The sequence below is a fragment of the Medicago sativa genome, chromosome 3 (assembly GCF_051527215.1).
Source record: "Medicago sativa cultivar Bolivia chromosome 3, Bolivia_mono, whole genome shotgun sequence".
NCBI lineage: Eukaryota > Viridiplantae > Streptophyta > Magnoliopsida > Fabales > Fabaceae > Medicago > Medicago sativa.
Window position 1 is genome coordinate 80,680,380 of NC_140751.1, and position 23,480 is coordinate 80,703,859.

The window sequence follows — 23,480 nt, forward strand, 5'->3', positions numbered from 1 at the left end:
AAGAGACATTTTTTTTTTTGAAATAAATACCAAGAGACATTTTATAAATTGTAACAAATCTCAATTAAATATCACAAATTTTGTTGTCCACTAAAAAATCTCGACAATCATAATTGAATACTACAAGACTCGTTTATATCTTTTACAAATTTGAATTGAATACAACAAAACTTATTTATTTTTTATTATCATAAAATATGACCGACACAATAAATCCTAAAACCTATTGTGAAAATTGAAACAAATGCTCTTTTTTTCTTTCTAAAATGAGGTCCTTTTAAAAATAGGGAAAAATACCTCCTTTGACGTTTCATTAAAAGACACTCACATCCCTCTAATTTTAATTAGAGAGGCTTTTAAGCGTATTTTTTTATTTATTTAAAAAAAAATGTAATATGCCTACCTAGTAGCTACCTTAGTCATTTGCTCGAGTCACTTTCCTAGACAAAATTATATAAAGCCAAGCCCAGTCTCATGTTGGAGAGTGGGAAAACTGAAAAGCTCAGATCAAATATTATCTACTATATGAAGGCAAAGATGAACTTGAGTCTTGCATAAAGAAAATAAAAATAGGCTTTGCCATTAATCCATTACAGTCTTAATACGACCCATCATGCAGTGATTTCCATTGATCATTACCATGTTGATTTCAATGTCCTGTGAAATTTATTTTCTTTTTGCATCAGGACTCATCAAAGAAATTGATTAGGAAATAATACCCAAGAACCACAACAAGAGTACTATTGTTGTTCGGGTTCAATTCGATCAGAATGCACAGCAGAGCATGAGGAATATTTCAAAGACACAGGCTGCCAAAAAATGGGTGATCGTTTCATATTTTTAACGTTCAGCACAAGAATTAACCATGGCCAGGAAACCTAAATTGAGCACAAAGATAAGTTATTGGCGGCAAATTATTGCCTTACAAAATATATAATTTACAAGGAAAATGAAATTACGGATGCCCTAATGCTATAGAAAATATGGTATTATTCTATTGTACAATCAACAGCTTCTATCAATTATGCTAATCTGAGTCAATGACGGCTGTTCTAGAAAGCTCATGTACACTCTCAACTATAACTTAATCTAATTCTTCCATCAACACATCAGCATGCTTTACATTTAATTTACAAAAGTCACAGAGGATCTAGTATGATACAGTCTACTCAGCTCAGTCTAGCTGTCTTTCCACTCAAACCAATGGGTAAAAGTCATTGTATATAAATTAAAGTCAAGATTTGTCTGACTGCTTGGAAAGCTCTTTGTCGGCAAAGTGAAGAAGTCGTCTTAGTCTCAGAACCATGTCACAATGGAAAGGAAGTGCTGTTCGTCGTTCTAGGTATGTGGGGCTGACTGTCATCCATGACAAGGCATGAAGCTCTGCAGCAAGGGACTCCAGAACCAAGTGTGTCTCAGTTTCAAAATCTTTAGCTTCCCAGTTCAAAGATCTACCACCTTGCTTGTTAATTCCGCGAACATTCTTCTCTTGAGGGATACTAGAACCACCATAATAATCAATGAGGCTCACTGAAAGTACTGAAGGCCATTCTTCTTTCAGGTTGCTTCTATAGTCCTTCCTCATTGAAGCAACTGCTTTTGAAACCACAAATCCTGTGGAGAGCGGAAGAGCAGAACCCTTGCTGTGAAGCAAATGAGCTAGAGGTGGAGACTCGGCAGTGAGGCATGTGGGGAGTTGAAGTGCTGTTGGAGGAAGGAACCGCATGCTGGGAGAAGGAATTAGAATATATGCAGAAGATGCAGAACCAAGAGACTTCACTGGAGTGAAACCTTCTACATAACCTACAATAGAAACCCCACAGCCACTTTCAGGTCCTCCCAAACATTTTTTTTCTATAAATACTTCAGTATGTACTTCATAATGAGTATTCAAGTATGACTTACTATCACAAAAATTCTAAAATTTGTATTTTGGTTATTTTGGAAATACTCTTCTGCTATTATGTGGTGTACACTTCAAACTTTTTTCCAAAATCCCCAAGTCTATCATTAGCATAATGCAGCAATTCCATTATGGTTCAGGCCCTGAAGGATGCTTTTCTTAGTCGACTCTATCATATACTTCAATATTTTAGTTTTTTAACTACTGGATTTAGTGCTATACAGATCAAATGATGCAATTATAAAATGCCAAAATTAGGTTTATGAAGAAACAATTAAGATATAGATCCATTTTAACATTTCCAACATTTCCAGTAAGAATTTTATTTCTCTTTCATTATCTTTAACAACAGACCATTGTACATCTCATCAACTCTTTTTTGGGCTTCTGCTAGCCTTCTTCTCACATGGCCAAACTATCTTAAGCACAACTCTACCATATTTTCCTAAATAGTCGCTATTCCTATTTTTTCCCAACCACACTCATTTCTAATTTTGTCTGTTCTCTAGTTCACTCACAGTATATTGTAACACTCTTGTCGAGATCCCAAATAAACTGAAGATATAGCCTAAGTACTCCTTTTAAGATTAAAACAATTCTGACTTTTGGAGTTGAATTAGGCATAGTCTAAATTCTAAGATAGTATCAAAGTCTATCTTATATCAGTTGATTAGGTCCCAGTTATTTGTCCACGCACTAGATACCTTCGGTATGAGGTGAGTTGAGATCTACATCAACTGGAGACATGACAAAAGTAGTCCCTACAAGACATTGACGATCCTCACCCCTTGAACTTGTTTTTAGATTGAGTTAGGAGTAGTTCAAAATTCTAAAAACGCTCAATTTGTGAATGTAATTTAATGAAATGAAGGGGAAAAAATTATGGTAGTAATGATCACTCACCAGGAGATGATGAATCAGCTGGGAGAACTGGTTGTAGCGTATGGTCCATTGAAACTGTAACAAAACTAATGCTTTGTGCCCAATGAAGTAAACCCCTTGAATTGTCAACCGTAGAATGTCCACCCATCATCTGTTTTCTTCCAGCAGATTGCCCTAAATTACCTTTTATAAAACCAGTTGGTTTGGGATGAGGGCTGTACAAAGGACTAGGGGAGGAAGGAAGAGTTCTTTCTGGAATCAAACTCATATCTGGTTGTTGCAAAGAAGAACCATTACTAGTTGAGGACACCCCATCAAACAGAGACTTGCGGAGTTGCAGGGGCCATCTCTTCATCTCAGATCCACCAACTGAATAAATAGCTTTCTGCCACTCTGTTTGATATATTATGGCAGACATAAGAAGCGAATATAATCCAATCAGCTACATTAGCATCCACTGACTATCATATGAATAATAAGAAAAATATGAATTTACAACTGAATGCAAGTATATATGAATAACTTGAAGGTTGGAACAGATTGAACATGGTCAAAAAGAAGACATCTAAATACGACTGGAACAATAACTGTCATGATTACCAATATCAAGCAATTGGTCTCAATTTGATTGACTAAACAGTGAATTGTCCAGACATATGTATTAAAAATTAAAACAAGTTATATAAATGCAAAACTCTGTTAAAAACCACAGGTTTAAAAAAACGATTTTTAACATAAAACATCAGAGAAGATGTATTTTGTATTTTACTTTCCCCATTCTCAGGCTCAGCTACTTATTTAAACATTACATGCTACAATGAAAAAAATATTAGATAATCGAAAGTGAGTCCTTTCTAGTCCACAATACCAAAGTAAAGTTAATGAAGCCAGCTAATGTCATTATTACAATTGAAAGAATAAGAACTGGTGTAAGATTGTTATTTTAAACTGAAAGGAGAGCCCAAGCTCTTGCAAGGGAAAACCAGAGTCTCAGCTTCTCAAAGAAATAATTTGTCTAAAAACAACCCAATGACTAACATCCTCTCAAGCTACTAATCGCCTCCCAATAATAAAGCAGCTTGGTCTAATTGACATGCAAATTCACCAGCCTAACTAATTCTCTTCCCCTACACATTTTGTGCGATTAATGAGTAGTGCTGCAACATCTGAATTCTGAACTTATCAGGACCTACACCAACCCAAATTTAAATCGAACTGGTTTAAAATTTTAGGACAATTATTGAGGACCATGAGAGCTTTGTAATGATCTTCGCTTGCCAGAGTTTTGTTTATGATGTCTGGGGTATAATCCCCCCCCCCCCTCTCTCTCGCACACAAACTAGTAAGGCAAGGATTGGTCAGCCAATTCACGGCGTAGATGTGGGATAATACTCAAGTCTAAAACATTGTGTGACTACAGCCCACTCACTTGCGGATGGTAGAAGTGTTCTTAAATTAACTTTTACTCAAGGTCATGTAAAAGAATGTCCTCCATATCTCCGTACAGTTTAAATGTATGCATGCAATCTCTCTCTCTCTCTCTCTCTCTCTCTCTCTCTCTCTCTCTCTCTCTCACACACAAAAAATAGTCAGCAAGGCTTGATTGGCCAATTCGCGGTATAGATATGGGACACTAGCACTCAAGCCTATAACATTGTCTGACTACGGCCCGTTCACCTGAGGACGGAAGAAGTGCTTTTAAATTAACTTTTACACAAGATCATCTAGAAGAATGCCCCCATGTCCCAAACCCATGTATGTATATCAAAAATGCAGCAGAGATGCCGAGACAGAATTCTTACCAAGGTACTCAAGCTCATAGAAACCTCCAATGCGTGCTATCACAAAATCTCGAGGCTTTGCAAGGCCGGGATCACAAGATTGAAGTATCAGACAACCTTGTTGGAGAACTTGAACAAAAAGGCACTGCAGACCTTTTGTATCCTGCCTACTGCTTATTCCACCAAAGGGGAAAATATTAGAGTCAAGCAACTCTCCCCTTGAATCTGTCCAGATGCATACAAGCCAACGCCAGTCCTCTGTCCATCCATAGCAACAATGTAAGCTTGGATGAGTCTTTTGGTCAGACCCAGATCCATCAATGCTTGAAGCAGAATCCACACTCCCAGATGTACTTGTACTCTGCACATGGTTACCACTACTGTCATCTGCCAATGCCTTGGAAGCTTCTGAACCGGGGCTACCTACAACTGAAATACCATGTTCTGGAGAACCTGGTTCAGCAAGAATAAAAAGGGGTTCAAACATGTAGCGAATTTCATCATGAAGAAAAATATCCCCGGTTCTACTTGGATCGCAGTTCAGAACCCCAGATCTCGTCGGTTGCCAAGAATTATCCCAATTACCAGGTCTCAAGCTAGTATCAATGTCACCATCTCTTGGAAGAGAATGTCCTGCCATCCGAGGACCACCACAGTCTTTCCACATCCCAGAGATGGGAGAGGGCATTTGTGGCAAAACAGACTGAGATCTACTAGAAAATGCCAATTGAGCGGAATCACTGGAGATGCCACGTGAAATGCGACGAGCCTTGCTGTACACAGTAAAGGCAGTCTCTTTTAAAATGACAAGCTCACTCACTGATGGACTTGTGACTCTAAAAATGGAATCAACTGTAACTATTTGCAAGACCAATTTAGGAATACTAAACCCAGAAAGCACAGGGATATTAGATGCTGAAGCTTCATCAACAGTTGCCAAACCACTCAATGCCTTTACAACCTGACTATGCAAGCTAGATCTCCTCTCTCTATCTGACTGTTGGATAACCGATCCAATGGCAACAGATGATTCAATAATAGTTTGCAAAATTGCAGAAGGATCAGGAAACGGGCACACCACATAGATTACCTAAATGCAAGGAAATTAAAAAAGGATGAGATCAAAAATCTCTAAGCATGTAGATCTGCCAAAAAAATATAGTGAGAAATATACAATTTTCTTATATGAACAGACCGTTTGTTATGTTAATTCATTAGTTAATAGCCATTAATCTACAGGATCAAATCAATAAACAAATCACTTACCAAACATGAACTGTTACTTCCTTCGGTAGGGTTCGCAGAAAAACAAGAGCTCAGGTTTAAAGCTCTCAGCGCCTTCGAAAGAGACTTGAGATAACTAGTCAGGTCCCAACCATTCGATAAGGATAAAAAATAATCACTTACGGAACCAACAAGAGATGCATTGCTGCTCTCAATTTTCATTGATTGAGGACAATCAAGTAAAACAAAACCACAAGATGACAGCTTCGCAGACTCCGTCTCCATCTGATTCCCCAAGACCAGAGGTGAATGAGTACCTAGCTTGCACATCTCGTAGACTGAAGAGTAAAAGAAAAATAAGATTGACAGAATAACTCAGTGCGAAAAAGCAGAGTAAATAAACAAAAATAGTTGGAACTTTTTTGTAACAAAAAATAGTTGGAACTTAAATCAACAATACTGCATAAAATTAAGCATGCTGCTGGCATAGCACACAGCTATCATTACTCTTAATTGGTGTGACACATAGGAAAGTCCAGCAACATAAACAGCTCTAAGAACTTTGAGATTTAAATAGAAACTAAATTAAAAGAAATAGTTTTTTCTTTCCCAAGATAAAAGATCCTACTATGGTTTCTCCACATTTCTTTCGTTCTTTTTACTGTCTATAATACATCCATTTTAAATAAATGGACATGTATACCAAATTTGCTATAGCCAGAATGTAACGATAATAGATTTCAAATATGCAACCACAGAAACGTCATCAAACAGACCTTATAGAGCAATTGAAGCATAATTACCATTACTCACCTGTTCCTAGTTGTTGAAAAAAATCGGCAGCAGCAGAAGTAAGGGGATCGATATCAGGACATACAACATGATATGCAATCTGTAACCACCAATAATTACAATTACATAAATGAAAGCAAGTTGTTAAAGTCAGTTTCCAGCAGATAATCAGGTCGGACTATATGGTAGAAACAGAGTTTAACTAGCAACACCGTCAACTGGTTATTATAAACGTACAGGTTTCTGCAGAGCATAAGGTTCTAGAGGAGCCTTTTCCCAATGCTGCATACAGTTTGCCGATGCCTTGAGCCAATCATCCTGATACCTATTGCATATGTTCCATTGGCATGAGTGGTTAAGGCAAAACTTCACAACAAATGGCATCTCTGATCAAATTTAATAGATGATGATGATGATGATGATATGTCAGTAAGCAAGGGATCAATCAACCGAATTTTTTGCACTCAAATACTATCAAAAGCCTTGTATTGTAAGTAATTATGTATTCAAACATGTTTATCTTTAAACATGAAAATGACTGCAAGTGCACATACCCCACAAGTATAGAAGGAAATGGAACAGCGATGAGGGTAGGTTTTAGCCGGGAACACAGCTGCTGCTCTGATTCTGAATTGCACATATCTTGACCAGTCAGGCTTGAAACTGCAGTAACATTCAAATTTTATCAGTAAAACAAAAATAAGACTTCCATCACTAATGTATAAGCAAACTTATACCTTTAAAACTGGATGATCCACAAACGGATGATTGTGATGGACTCAATGGTTCTGAAGAATCCCTACATTCACTAATGCTGGATTCAGCAGAAACTCCATCAACCATGCTTCCAGTATCAACTAATTGGCTGCGTCCTTTGCACCAATCAGTCACAGATAAGGGCCCCTCCAAATTCGTGAATGCTGACTTTAAAGCTGTTTTTATGTCAGATTGCAACAAACTGATCACAGTAGATGCATGAACCTGAAAATTCAGAATACTGCCAAGATAAGTATAAATTGAAACATAAACCAATCATCAACTCCACCATCGGTGCTGTCATGAACAAACCATCCTAACAGCTTAAGCTTTTAGATGAAGACATGCAAATGGATTTATATTATATTTCTAACACCCCCTCATATAAAAGCTCTATGCGCTTGGAGCATGAGCAATACACAGGCCCGCCTACATTGCCCTGAAGACACATGAATGGTTTACATAATATTTCTAAGTTCTAACAGGTTCAAGACATCATATGATTGAAATTGATAACCCAAAAAGACTACCATAAATATGGAACAGGAACAGTATGTTATATGAAGGTAATATAACACGAAAATTTAAACACATCCTACTCATGTTGTGAATCATACGCCAATAAAAACAGCAATGAATAAAGAAAAGGGTTAAATATGTTTTTGGTCCCTAAAAATAACAACTTGTCGCTTTAATCTCCCGATAATTTTCTTCCACTTTTGGTCCCTCATTTTAAGTCAACTCATGTGCAGACTTCATATTTTTTAATGAAATTTTAGGGGGACTAAAACGAAAAGTGGTATTTTCATAGGGACTAAAAACATATTTAACCTTAAAGAAAATTCATGCAATATATCTTGAGATACACAAATTTACTTTTACTAGGTGTCAAATCATATATATGCAACATTTATTACTTAATTCAGTGTATGTATTTAGTTTATATTCATAACCAATAAATGACATAAGCATATCCCTGTTAGAGTGATGGTAATAAATAACAATTTTCCATGCTTAAGAATGCTATGGAAGTCGACGACGAATAGCATCATATCATAGAACCAACATTTTTACAACAATTTAACACCAGTGAATGCATATATCCACAACAAATAAAAGATTCCAAACCCACAACTCTTCACACCTGAATATTTCTACAAACCACGACAAATATAACTTCAAGACATACAGTCTCATTGTGTTCTTACTCTCCCTATCTCTATTGTTTTTGTCCCAAAAGAAGAGGGGGGAAAAACGTTGTCACAAAAGTTGTCACAAAATGGTTGTATTACTTTTAGCAGAAGGAACATTTAAGAAAAGTATATATACAACAAAAGCTTACATCAGAAGAAAGTGGATCCACTAACTCCAAGCCAGCAATGTCCAGGGAATGAGAAGAGGCAAGAGTTCCCCCACAACCAGCATGGACCATTGAAGGCCCGCAACAAAACCCACGCCTCCACTGTTCTTGCAACGCAAGCAGACCATAAGGACCATCACCACAATCCGCATCCAAGGCCAGATCAACAAAGGAAGTAGCCTGTTGGACAAGCAATGCAATCCCATCAAGAAGCTCCTGAAGTGGTTTTCTTTGAGCATAAGAAAGGATTCCTTCTTCATTGAATGAATTATGGGAAAAGGAAGGACCAACTTCCATGTTTGGTGAATTGGAAGGTTTTACGACTTTTGAAGTTCCTACAGAGCGCCAAACACCAACAGGTGCATTGAGGTGTCCATCAAGCATTCCTCCATCAAAATCACCTGCAATCCTGACCGGTATATTCTCTTTCTTTTTCACCTCGTACTTGCCAGATATGTTGTCTGTGGTGGTACTTGGATCAGTTGGAAGCTGATTAGAAAATGTAACCCCAGTGGACCTATTCAAACCAACAGGAACGAGGTTGTTACCAGAAGATAAGAGTGTGTGTCGTAACCTACACATGGAAGCTTGCAACATAGCACAGGTAACATCAGTTGCTAATAAAGTTTTTGCAGATAGAGGAGTGAAATGCTCTGCGTCCTTTGGGTCTTCAGTCATCTTCCTTAAAACTGACTTGACAGAGACATTAGAACCAACGTTCGAGAATGGAGGCTGTACTATCCCCTCAGATTTAGCAATGTTGTTAGCAATACAAGTGACTGGTTTTTTCTCATTCATGTCTTTCCTACTCTCGACAAAAGTATAATAATTTTTTGAGTGGAGAGTCATACTTGTATCATGTTTTCCAGAACATGTTTTTGTATTGATGACCATTCCATTCTTCCCCTCTGATCCTTCAATATACGGAGAAGAGGGTGGCTCTGCACCATACAAGTAATTGTTTGAACAAGAATTTGAACTCTCGGCTTTTTGAAACTTTGGAAAATATGGGCTTCTGAATAATGTTGTGGATAACCCACTAGTAGGGGCCTCAACAGCTCCAAATTCAGGAGCAAATGTGATCATTGCTTCAGCTTTCATTATATGATCGAACTCCCCTGTATACAACATTTGAGTTTGATTAGTTTGACCCGTTGACATGGAGTTATTCAAGTTATCTTGATCTTTGTTAAGACATTCCTCCATGACTGCTGGAGAAGTTGGATTAAAGCTCTCAAAGGAAGAAAACCCAATAGGCAAAAGCACTTGATCTGAAACATCCATCACATCGGCACCAACTGGACTGCTGTTAACATCACCACAATCAGGGGCATACACCATAAGTGCCTGAGATTCAGCAGTTCCTGGGGGCTTTGCCAGAAAATTGATTGTATGATTAGAAACCAGTATATTAGAAACCAAGAAGCAGAAAGAAATAATTACAATATTATAATTATGGAAAGAAGCCTATAAATCTAAGTACAGTTCATCACTATATATGTACACTTAAATCAGAAAGGAATGTGAGGCATAAGAAATGAAGAGCATGCCTTCCACTCCCCCTCCCAAATAAATCATTAAAAGAGAGAACAAACTAAACAACCTAATTGGTACAATAAGGAGCTTCAAGCCCTCTGCGTATTCAAAACAGGAGGCTCCCAGTGTAGTATAGAAAACAACCAAAAAAGAACATAGTAAAATATGTATGTATAATGTTTTTTGTTCACAGGAAAAGCAAAATTGTATTGATCAAATTTATGAATTCCTAAAATAGAAAAATGCCTAAATATACTTCAAAATTATATTTTATTATGAAAAGAAACTGAACAAGGTTAAAAGTTAACTTATAAACGTTTCTTCTGCTCAAGGGAAACAGTGTGCTGACAGATGTTAAAATGTAACTACAAGTCTATAAATAGTCAAAATATGGACAATTTAATAGTCCTAATGTGTCGCACAACAGTTTAAACTGGGAAGCATAGTTGTCAAAGCGGAAACGCGGCGCGGCGCGGCCACCCCAAAAATTGACGCGGCGCGGTAAGCGGGCGCGACGCGGGCGCTTTTACATGACGCGGACACTAAAACTAAATATTATATTATTAATTAAGGACTAAAAAAGTATGAAAAAAATATATTTAGTATTAATATAGATGAGAAAATTTTATTTTGCATTCACATTTAGACTTCATCTTGATCATATTAATTCCTAGATCTCTGGATCTCTAATCAATCTTTCACTTCTTCCCTTTCTTCTTCATTTTGACTGTAAAAAAAAGGATGATTAACAGAGAACAGAGATGAGATTTTGTGGTTTCTGATGAGATTTTTTTGTTGACCCGCTTTTTGCCCGCGTTGATCCGCTTTTTGCCCGCGTTGACCCGCTTTTGTTCCGCTTTTGCCTAACGCGCGACTCGGTCGCGTTCTGACGCGCTAGGCTGTTTTCAGCCGCTCCGCGCCGCGATCGCGCCGCGTTAGACCGCTATTGACAACAGAGCTGGGAAGCATAACTTAATAGCTCTTACTTTATTATAGAGAGAAAAATATGGAAATCAAAAGAAGGAATCCTCTAAATATGGTACTGTAAATATTCAGATACCTCTCCAAAAGGCAATTCATCACGAACGAAGAAGTCATCAAAACCACGACCAAACTCTTTTAAAAGAGCTTCCATATTCAATTCCATGCCTCTATTCTCCTCATCATTATCATCCCAGTCCCAGTAAGACCCAGTTGGCTCATTCCCTACTCTTGTAATGGCTGAATTGTTAACTTCCATGGAACCAAAATCAGACATGTACGCATCTTGCCCAGGAATATTTGTAGTCGTACTTAGTGACTGTATCAATCCTGTTCGAGAACGCTTGGAGCCCTGCACAGCGATAACAGTCACTGTTAATGCCCAATTGTACAAATGTTAAGATTGGCCAAATAGGAAAGTTTAAAAAGATTTGCTAATCTAAAAAAAATAACTATGATGTCAAATAATCATCTTTTCAAAACAAAAACAAAAAAACTAATAATCAATTTTTCTCAATGAGTCAGGATCCGTTGACACCATATGTCAAAGTTAAATTTGACACCAAATCTCGTCCATTCAAATGTTTGATCCGCAAGTCCGCATTTACTCATTCAACCATTGATTTTGTTCCATTTTAGGAAAATTATATCATTTATTTGCTTAAATCTTGATTTGAGATTCTTTCCAAAAACGCATTCACTAGTCTCTCTATGTTCACTGATCGCTTCTTCTCCAAATTGCTAGAGAATTTTTAATTTAAACCACAATACATTACTCAAATATCTATTTGTGCGTTATCAGATTTTGATAGATAGGAAAGCAATATGAAAACATGTGTCACTGTCAATATGATGGGTTAATTCATATATCTATGTGTGCATTACCAGATTGATAGAAAAAATGTTAATAGTTTTACTAACAAAACAAAGGAACAATTATTCCATAAACGTGCTGTGAGTTCAGAGAACGTGCTATGATGTTTGGTTACCATTAACATATCTAAAAGAAGTGGTAAAATGTGAATTCAAAGAATCACATGATTCTGCACCCTGTTGCCTTTTCTTCACAGATATTGATCACAACGACTCAAATAATTGTGATATAAATTAATAAAATATATATATATATATATATATATATATATATATCTCAATCTGTAGAGGAAGCGATAGAGATTAGTATGTTTCTGGAAAGAATAAAAAAAAAATCAGGAATTAAGCTAATAAATGAGATACTTATCCTAAAATGGAAAAAAATTTAAGGTTAAATGAATAAATAAAAAAAGGCCTTTGGATCAAATAATTGAACGGATGAGATTTAGTGTCAAAGTTAACATTGACACTTGGTGTCAACGGATCCTGACTCTTTCTCCATTTACTTCATAAACGCAGTAAGTTAGCCATCTTCATGTGCATACAACAAAATAAGTGACTAACTTGTGAAGTATTTCCTTCAAAAAACTTATGAAGTAGCAAGCATGTAAGCTACTATGTTGTAGGGATAAACTATAAGTACATGCATACCAATTCCAGAACTTATGGAGACCACATATGAGTAACAGATGCATTCAAACATTAAACTTGAAAAAAATGCAACACCATTATTACGCCTCCTTTTAATCCAAGAATAAAAACCATCACGGACAACAGAGGGAAATTTTTGGGGACTAGCTTTAGCAGTTTTGAAATTAGTAGTTTAGTAGAGGGGAATGTTTATGGCAATGTGAAGTGTAAGCTGTTATCTTGTTCATTCGACCGAAGGGTAACATTTTTAGTATGCTCATGAAAGCCAGAAGATTAGGCAAATGGCTTCTATTTGGTGTAAAACACGGATGGTTTTCTCAAGGGGTCACTAGCAGATAGGCAGAGTGATTTGGTTGACTTTGTTTTCTTGCTTTAATTTACCTTCTCTACTTTTTAGATAATCGATTATCCTCCAAGTTCTTTGTAATTTTGTTTTACTCATCTTGATAAACTTTCTTGGTAAAATAATCTAAAGTACCTTTTGAGAAATAGATAAAGACATACCGATTTGGCATCACTTCCCAACCGATCAGCGGATGATATCATAGACTGTCTACACGCTAAAGAATCAGCATCTGCCTCTAGTTCACTTGGTCCTGTAGTCTTGTAATCACTATCACTAGAGCTGGCACTTAAGCTACTGATACTGCTACTGTTGCTATTGCTACTACTATCATAACTATTTTGAGTTCGGGATCCATTGTACTCAGCCCAAGGATCTTCAGTAGATTCCACATTACCCGCACTACATAATGTAGAACATTTAAGATTCAAGATATGAAAATTTAGGCTTTAACCAAAAACCAGAGCAAAACTGAGCATATTTATGTGTTCAAAAAATTTAACCAAAAAAACATTATAGGGATAATGTTTGCTTAAGAAATATATATATGTGTGTGTGTGTGTGTGTGTGTGAGAGAGAGAGAGAGAGAGATTCATCAATAAACCCATTACTACATACATACATGTCAATTCAACGATATTTTTAAGAAAGGGAAATGTTAAATGGTGCCCCTGGGAAAAGGAAATATTTTCTTGAAAATTGTGTATTCTATTTTTTAAAAGTTGAAATATTGCTCTTTTCAATGTAAATCATGTCTTTTACGGGCGCACCAGTTAACAATACCCTATAAGAAAATAGAAAGAAGGAAAAAACTGAGAGAATAAGATATCCACAAACAGAAAATTCTATAGAAAGAAACGGGAGGAAAAAATGCAACAAGGCTTCCTATTTTCTCTCTATGCCAGAAACAGAAACTCACATGAAACAGCCATGAGCAGAAAACATAAATAGAGAACAACAAACCAGTGAATAAAGGATGAGGAACCAGCCAGGGATGGACCCATCCAATTCTGCAGCCAAAATCTGTATGCTCACATTATAGAGAAAGAATTAGAGCTCCTTTAGGATTGGAGTGCATGGTTTGTATAGCGGGACATTCACATTCCACATGTAGGTATGTAACAAATATGTCCAATCTAATGAAAAAATTGAAATTGTTGCAGCTCAAGTAGCATCAATAACTGTAGCTGAAGATAGAAGTGGCACAAATTAAGAGTAAGAATTCACATCCCAGAAGAGTAAAAACTAAAGGGAGTAAAGATGCCTGTACTGCATGTGAAAGAGAGGCAGCCTTTGGAAACCATAAAATTCTTCAAAACAGAGATGATAGCAGCTTATGAACTTAAAGCCTAGCTATTGGACTTTGGGTTCTGGTCAGTAGATGATGAGTTCTCCAGCTAACGATTGGATCGGCTCCTACAAAACTTCTTACCATCCCACTCGGACAGTTTTTAATCTCTTTATCGCTCTAAATTTCTTTCTCTCTTAGGCTGCGTTTGGTAAGTAAGAAAAGCTAGCTTATAGCTTGTTGAATTAGCTTATAAGCTTGTTGGATCAAAACATGATGTGTTTGGTAACAAGCTTTTCTCATGAGCTTATAGCTTTTTTTGAGAAGCTATTTCAAGTAGCTTTTGAGCTTATAGCTTATAGCTTTTTACATTTTCTTCCATTTTTAACCTTAATAACTACCCACATTCAAAGTAACTACCCATGTTCTCTTTTCTAGTAAAAGCATCCGCGTTAGTGCTTGCTCTTATTTTCCCATTGTATCAGCATACATTATGCACTTTTTATGACCTTGCTTTTAACTCTATTGCCATTGCCTTAATTTTGGGCTTCATAAAATATACGTTTTTTATAAATGGAAACAATATTTATAATTTTAAATAAAAATATACAATAGTAGAGGTTAAAAAAGTTTAGTTAAAAAATAAATAACACTGTCCTCGTGAGCTTAGCTCAATTGGTTGGGACAATGCATAAAATATGCAAGGTCCGGGGTTCAAACCCCGGCCGCTACCAAAAAAATAAAATAATAAATAATACTTATATAATATATTTACGATTCTAAAGATGAAAAATAATTTAAAATAAAATAGAGAATATATTATGTAAAAAAAATTAAATACAATTTCTAAAAAAACTTAAACAATGTGTACTTTTATGTAATTTTATATTTGCAACAGCTAAATTTACAAAACACTATAATTTAAATCAACTAGCTTTTCAGCTATCAACTAGCTTATAGCTTAATTTTACCAAACAAAGCCTTAATCCTTTTCTCGTATTTTTTCTTTTTCTCTTTCCTCCCACTCTCATTTCTACTTGTTGCGAGGATTCAAGTCCCTCCAACTAGGGGTCACAAAAAATAAGATCAGCATCATATGGAGTTTAAGTGTAACTATTAGATAAGCACTAGTTAAGCATGTAATTAGTTTAGAACTAGTTAAGCCAGCTGTAATGTATACAGCTGGCACCTGAGCTGTCATGTAACTGACCTGTCTGAGTTAGAGATAGGTTAACCTGCTATTGCAGGTATTCACCAGCTTCATATATATAGCTGTTTTGTAACAGAATTATTCATTCAATTAAGAAAAGAGATTTGTGATAAAAGTTTGTTAGAAAATTCTCTATGAAGTTTCTCTAAGTTTTACATGGAGGATGGGTTCTGAGCAGCTGCAACCAGAACTGTAATAGTGGTTGCATGGCTACAATTTAAATGGCTACCAAGCACTATTGCAAAACTCTGCCACAATGGGGAAATGCTATATCATATGGCATTTGGGAGCAATAAAGTTGTGCTCTACTAACTGCACCACCATTAACTACTCTTGGTGATCCATGATTCTCTTTGGTGCATTTTGATTGGAGCTTACACCAGTATTTTTAAGAAGATTTACTTGCTAAGGAGCTAATTCAAATAAGACTAAATCACTGGATTCTATTTGCAGTAACATGGACTTTTCAAGGAGGTTTCCCAAGTAGATATGGAAAGGGATTGAGCAACTTTCCTCTGGTGATTTTTCTCTTTTTCTTTGTTGCTTTGTTTTTCCATTTCCTTACGCACAGCCCCATATTCTCTAATTCCCATGTTATTTTTGTGTCTTAATGACTATTAAAAAACATTATATTGCACAAAAAAAGAACCAAACGGGAAACAAGCTTGACCAGATTGTCTTAAAAGCCACCTAGAACTCTTATTGAAGAAAGGGAAAATTAAGACGTGGAAAAATAAAAATACCTTCTCAAAGATGACCTAGCTAACGACGTTTGAAAAACGGGTACAAGCACTGCCTCAGCTGGATAGAGAAATGTTTTCTCATTATCTGATAAATGATCCGGTGATCCCTTGCCATCACTGTGTCCCATGACAGGAGATTTGGGTAAATTCCTAATATTTTTGTTTGACTGCAATGCCTTGTCAGTTTCAGATCTAGGGAAGCCAAGGCTTACTTCAACAAAACAATTCTGCCCCCTCAGCTGGCAACCAACACCCTGGGAAACATGATAAGGGAGACCTATAATTCCATTTGACACCCTAAATTTGGCAGAACTGCTACACAATAAAATTAAAAAAAAAAAAAAGTGGAATCAGTCAGTGGTGATATCTTCATACATCAGTTATACACATAAAGGGTTATAAAAAAGGACCTGAAATAACTTTGCTTGACAAGATCACTTGATGAACAACCAGTCAGGTTGCCACGTATTCCATGAGGAGAAACAATCACTGCCACATAATAATGTAAAATAATTTAAAATATGCTGCCAGGAAAAGCCATCTGGAGAACTAAAATGAACTTGGTAACCCTATGGACATTGGTAAGTACGAAGAGACGTGCATTAACATATGAATCATGATAAAACACCTAAAGACAGAATATCAATGACAGACATATTGACAATAGCTCAACAAAAAGGTGGGTAGAGAAAGAAAAGATTAGCTCCTCTTTTGAAATAGCAATGAAATTAATTAATTTGAAAGAAAATAACAATGAAAACTAGTGAGGGATACATGTCCCATTGAATTATCTAAATATCATAAACAAATTCTCTAACAAACAAAACTCAGTACAACAAAGCATTCCAAATCCATCCCTCTAAACATCTGAAAGAAACCAGCAATTTCATGAGCACAAAAAAAAAAAAAAAAAAAAAAAAAAAAAAAAAAAATCGAAAAGCAAAATGATGTTCAAAGGAAAATGGTCCAGTCCCCTTAAGCCAATCCTTGAAAATACAACCATTGCTCATAGCATTGCATACCAAACAAAAGCCGGCATAACACAAATGTTTAATGCAATCCTAAGAGAGCAACCAAAAACTCATGGACAAAAATCCTGCCAACCTGGAAGTGTATATGTTGTCTCCGTAGAATGTTTCAATAATTTTTCTAGATCACCGCTTGAGAGCATCCGGATATTCCTGACAAAAAGGAGAGAAAACAATAGGTAAATATTTTAATGCAAACTAAACTATAAGCCATCTAAAAATTCTAGCAGCATCATACTTTGAGGATACTATGACATGTATAAGGATTGCCTCCTCTGTTGCAGCAAAAACAAACTCAAATGCAGGGTGTCCTCTCCTGTAAATATCAAAAATAGGCAATAGCAGGGTCACAGTCAAAAAGCAGTACAGAGGCAACACAACACAAAATGCAGACAACGGTCCACTCAATCAGCTTTGGTGGATTTGGATTTCGCAATTTTGTTCGAGTTCAATGCAAACAGCCTAAATCTATAAGAAATCTAAGGTCTCATGGGAAATAAACCTGTTATGGTAAAGTTTATAGTTGTGAAACTTGTTCCAACATAAATTTTGTTCCGCGAGTTACTTAGGTATAGATAGTTACAGCGACTCGCACTATACAGTTGAACCATGCTACTATTAACTGAAGGCTGCAAGCAACTTATTTGAAACAGAAGGATAAGACAAAAATAATCTATTGCGTGTACTCCAAAATTAAAGCTGTGTGCATATCATGTACATACAAGTTGGATACATGTGAGTACACATTAGGGATATATAATCATAATAATAATAATCTATTATATATATATATATATATATATATATATATATATATATATATATATATATATATATATATATATAAATATCCTTTGATAATATTATTATAAATTTTAATTAAAAAAGTTAAATCCCATTAAAATAGGAAATATCCCACTACAATAGGAACGATATTATCAATATTATATTTGAAGGGGATAGAGATTTTGGGCTGAAATTTTTATAATTTCAATTATACCCTTAAACAAATTTTCCTATATTAATGTTATATTGTTGGTGGTATTAAAAAAGATAAGGATTTATATTATATTTGTTAAATTATTGTTGTTATTGAAAATTTGAAAAAGATAAACATGATTTTTTGGGTTTGTTACAATTTGAAAGTCACAAATATTTGTACTTATAATTTTAATCAAAGTCAAATTTCATATAAAATATCGTTTATAATTTACACGCGTTGGCGCAATAAAAAGAGCAAAAAGACGGTCATTATAACAGGCACTCAGTTTGCGTACACGTGGATGTTTGAGTGTGTACCAACCCGTATCCATATTAATAAAAAAAAAATGAGGTATTCTTCATTCCTTTTGTTGAGAATGTTAAAACTAATATTTTCTTGCTATGTAAATATTCTTTCATGATTTTTCGCTGCGAAAGTACCATTTTTCCTGATCTTAAGTATGATTTGTAATGTAGTAAAATAGGAAAGGATTCAAGAGAGTAATTAGTTGAGCAATCCCAGGAAATGGAGATCCTAACAAATATTGTAAGATCCTACAAAATATAATTAATATTTTGTGTGTATATATAAACTCACACATACACACACAAACACACATAATAAGAAGAATAAACCATACTACAAACGGTAAATTAAACTAATAACAACTTAAGCTACTAAACAAAAAAGACCCAACCATTTGTAAATATTATTGTGCCTTTTTTTATTAGACTCCACCCAAACCAAGCAGGAATCAGGGGAACTTTATTAGTTCACTATATCGTTTTTAGGACGTAATCTAGGATTTTAAAATTACACTGCAGGAACAAATTGGAGCAACGATTTGAAAAACAAGTTCAACAGAGTCATTCAATTTTCGTTGTACCTATGAATCCATCTATTGGATCAGGGGAACTGTAGCCAGCCTTGTAATTATGGGATTTGGAAAATACTTGTAGCCAAAGATCATTTTTATGTGGTTACACATGACCCTATTAATGATTGTTTAGAGTCGGGATCCATTGACACCAGGTGTCAAAGTTTATATTGACACCAAATAATAGCTGTTGATTTTTTTTAATCTGATGCCTCAGATTCACTTAAAAAGTCATGTGACTGTCATGGAGCTTCTATTCACCTTGTTGAAAATGTGACCTAACTTCACTCTATTTCAATACCGTCGTATTTTACTCATTACCACACAACCCTAGAGAGAGAGAGAGAGAGAGAGAGAGAGAACGAAGGAGATATGAACAAAGTAGCCGACCATAGGTCGGTGGAGGCCGGAGAAGTCCGCCCCGGGCGAACTGGGTGACAAAAGAGAGGGGTATGCCATTGGCGGTGGTTGAACGTGAAGACGGCGAATTCTTCCTAAAAAAACATGTATGACAGTGGCACAGTGAGCTGATGACAGTGACACGGTGGTTGTACTCGTAGATATGGTCCCTTTGCATTCTACTATATTTTTTTTACGGTGGTTCTTCGAAACGGTTGCAGCTTTTTTATTCTGAGGTTGTTTGACAAACTTTGGAAACAAAGCATAAAGTCACCATTTGAAATTTTTCTTTATCACTGTTTGTTTTACACACAAATAGTGTGATTAAGATTTAAATAGTAGAGTACATGGATGAAGCATCAACGTCGAGCTTCTTTTTACATGGATGAAGCATCAGCGTCGAGGTTCTTTTTAGAAGAACTTAGAAGAAAAAAACGGTGAGAGTAAAATCCAGAAGAAAACACCATGTGACTCTTTTAAGTGAGTGAATATGAGACGTTAGATTAAGAGAAATCAACAGCTATTATTTGGTGTCAATATAAACATTAACACCTGGTGTCAATGCATCCTGACTCAACTATTTATTATAAAATAACTTATTACATTTTTAACGGGCACACATCATTTATTGCTCTTCAACAAGTTAATATTTCTTTTATGCAGATCATTGCTGGCTACCCACAGTGTTCCCCACTGACAACGTGAGAATAATCTCCGCTTGCCCGGGGACCAAGTAAAGGCTAGCTAACACTTTTTTTTTTTTCTGTATTGTTGATTGCAATCAGATTTCGTTATTATTAGCTTTCGTAGTTCCCTTAGATAGTTGGTAACTGATTTGATTCCAAAATTATAGGATAATGTTTCCTTTTCAGATTATATTTCACTTGTTATATATGTGTGTGTGTGTGTGTACATAACCCTGTAAATATTAGTGAAATATTTAGATTTAATTTAGCCAAAAGTGTTAAATCTAAGTACAGTAAAAATATACCTGAGCAGTTCTTCACTTTGAAATTGATGGACCTTCAAGAATACATCTCCAAATCTCATGTAATAAAGCCCAAGCAGTGCTCTGCCAAATTCAACAAGATAAATGGCAAGATATGACCAAATTTAACATCACTTTGAAGAATTGAGGGGGAGAAAAACCTTTCAATGCAATTCCTTAAAGCCTGAGAGAGAGCGGCTGCAACCTCTTCTGAATCCCCAGGAGCGAGCCAAAGCCCAGACGCGACAGCTTCATCCAAAAAACTTTCCCATGTAAGAGTGTTTTCAAAAAACACAAAAGTATAAAAGCTACAAAGCCACTATCTTTGACGAAAGAAATGTATATTGTAACATCCCGGTATCTATAAATGGGATTATTATGTTATTAAATATTTGTAGTATGTTGTTTGAACTTTATTATTTAACGGGGTATTACATATATGCCCAATACAACAGTTCTGTTAAGTGTGATACCTCGTAATCCAGTTAAAGCTGGCTGAGCAGTTTCAGAAACTGTTAAATGACGTCCCGGAAGAAAAAGCCACAGCTTAATCTTTTCATCTGCATGTTAAGTACAGAAAGCAGAAATTTAGATAGCAAGAAAATGGATGACCATTTCCGTTCTTTCCTTTTGCTAAAAAGACAATAAAACTGTAAATAATCACAGATGACAAAACCACTAAGTCAGCAATCTCTACCAGGATTATGCAAACCCTGAGATGGATCCCACGGTCCAACAAAAGAATTGGTCCATGCGCTGAGAAATCCTTCCTTCTGCAGTTGCAAATGTGATGAAAGCACCACTAACATTGCAGCATCCTTCTGGTCCGCTTTTACACTGTTTGAACAGAAGATGGCCCATTAATAATATTAAAATAGTGAACCAGAAAGAAGGAGAAAAATAGAAAATATATTCCAACCTTTTGTCAGGTAGAGGGTTCAGATCAGGTTCGTGAGGGAGAAACTGAAACCATGATATCTGATGCAGACTACCCTGTACAAATTTCAAACAATATATACATAGTTATATACATATAAAGACAACCAAATAAATTCTGAACAAAAATGGAGGAGCATGGAATATACATTAATTTATGGTAAAAGCTAACTAAACAGCAGCATTGAGGTTTAACCTTTTGCACTCATTTCTAATAATGATATTATTCTTGGAGAAGGAGATTTGACCTTAAGATCTTTCGTTAGACTAACAGACATTTTTTCTTCTATTTTATATATCCTAGTGTTAGTCAATCGCAGAACGATGAAAATAGCGGTTTTGTTCAAACTCTGCTATGCTATACCACTATTTGACAATGCTTTGTACTAAATCGCATATCGGGTAACACTACACAATAGCACCGCTATTTGAGAACAATATTATGAAACCAGGTGAGCCAAGACGGAGGTTGATATCGATCCACGACATTAATTGACATGATCGAGCAAGTAAACAATTTTTTTGTCGTCATCCTAGCATTAATACAAGCCGATATTATATTGTCCTACTAATGTATTTACCATTTATTTTTAAAAAAATAACAGTCGGATGGACACGTGTCGCCTCCTAGTAATTTGGTCACCCGCCGAACACCTTTCTTTCCATATCCGTGTTATTTATTACACACGGCTTTTCATTGCCACTAATACCGATCAAAAAGAAAAGCGAAGCATAATCATACATAAGCCGAGTTCTTGATCAGGCAATTCACATACCAACTAGGGTGATATAGCTAACTCACAGTTTCTTTAACATAATCCAATAGGACCAATACCAAACATAATTATGAAAGCGACAGAAAGTCACGATCATCGGTGTTCCGGCCCAGGGCAACCAGATATCGAATGACGTGGTTACTTAGCAAATGCGTAATCTCCATTAAACCCTAGCAACGCTTGATCGGAAGAAAAAAAATCACAATTCCAGTATATGATGAAATAGAAAGAAAAAAGCAAGTAACATAATCAAATAAGTTTTTCATTTGTATAAAACATATATCTACAAGAAAAATTTAAACATTCACAAACCAAATCTAACTAAAACAACATGAGATAAACATGAGATAATTTACAAAGTTCTCGGTTCATAAACAAATTAACCGACTTAGTCATGAGATTAACTGCAGCTGAAAAAATGAAAGCATGTTTTGTGATATACTAACTAGGTTAAAACGAAATTGAACCCTAAACCATAATATTCCAGCTGAACACGCAAAATAATGAGAAATAGTAAAAAGGAGTAGTGAGATTAAGAAGAAAAAACGTACGATTTTGAAAACGTTGGTCCACATAGCTGATGAACGGTTCCGGTGAATTGAATAGGGTTTTGGATCTGTGTTCGGGTTGGGTGAGACTTATGAAGCGTAAACGTGCTTCTGCTCTAGAAAAGCGAAACGGAAAATGCGAATTCGGAATCTGATTCAGAAAATGTAACACTGAGTTTGATTTGATCCTTACTTCGCTTACCGCTTAAATTGAAAAGCGATTATGAAAATCGCTTCATTCAGCATTCCCGCAAAAATCACTCGAGTAGGGTTTTTTTGGTTTTGTCGATAGAGTTGAAATTTGTGACCGCTTAACTTAGTTCAAGTATTCATGACAGAGAGTTAAAAGTTGTTGGTGTTTATATATAGCATTGATGAATTACACTCAAGGTATTTTTTGGACAATGTTACTTTTTATCGTTAGTCAAAAAAAAAATTACTACTACTTTCTATGCTAGCTAGTATCGTGTATTTGTTTGACAAAATTAATAGTGAAATTGAAAGTAAAAAATAGATTATGACACGATTAATGAATTTTGATTTTTGTCTTTGAGTTATTAGTTGCTTTCAATGAAGTAATAAGATAGATGACAAAAATGTGTGTTAAGTTACAAGATCGAGGA

The 23,480-nt window shown here is 35.6% G+C and overlaps 1 protein-coding gene across 2 annotated transcripts; it reads right to left on the reverse strand.

The window, feature by feature from the left end:
* Nucleotides 1–883: 883 nt before the first annotated feature.
* Nucleotides 884–23,193, reverse strand: GCT (RNA polymerase II transcription mediator). 2 transcript variants are annotated; one of them, XM_085754472.1, is made up of 22 exons: nt 22,861–23,193; nt 21,517–21,590; nt 21,295–21,434; nt 21,071–21,157; nt 20,759–20,846; nt 20,601–20,681; nt 17,590–17,667; nt 17,428–17,504; nt 16,734–16,812; nt 16,324–16,635; nt 14,046–14,105; nt 13,244–13,484; nt 11,295–11,567; nt 8,681–10,069; nt 7,320–7,563; nt 7,137–7,245; nt 6,820–6,907; nt 6,604–6,682; nt 5,833–6,128; nt 4,588–5,656; nt 2,807–3,178; nt 884–1,803 (listed from the first exon to the last, which is right to left on the reverse strand). In XM_085754472.1, exons 1-22 carry the CDS (start codon nt 22,882–22,884, stop codon nt 1,235–1,237), a joined length of 5,829 nt encoding a protein of 1,942 aa, XP_085610598.1. In that variant the 5' UTR covers nt 22,885–23,193; the 3' UTR covers nt 884–1,234. The 2 variants fall into 2 exon arrangements, with proteins under 2 accessions (XP_085610598.1, XP_085610597.1); XM_085754471.1 differs by having other exon boundaries at nt 16,324–16,638.
* Between the last annotated feature and the right edge of the window lie 287 nt (nt 23,194–23,480).

Coding starts and splice junctions, on each gene's coding strand:
- GCT (XM_085754471.1), bottom strand. CDS start 22,884: ATGTGGACCAACGTTTTCAAAATC. Junction 20,847..21,070: donor AGCTTTAACTGGATTACGAG/GTATCACACTTA, acceptor TTTTGGATGAAG/CTGTCGCGTCTGGGCTTTGG. Junction 11,568..13,243: donor TGGGAAGTGATGCCAAATCG/GTATGTCTTTAT, acceptor ATCGCTGTGCAG/GGCTCCAAGCGTTCTCGAAC.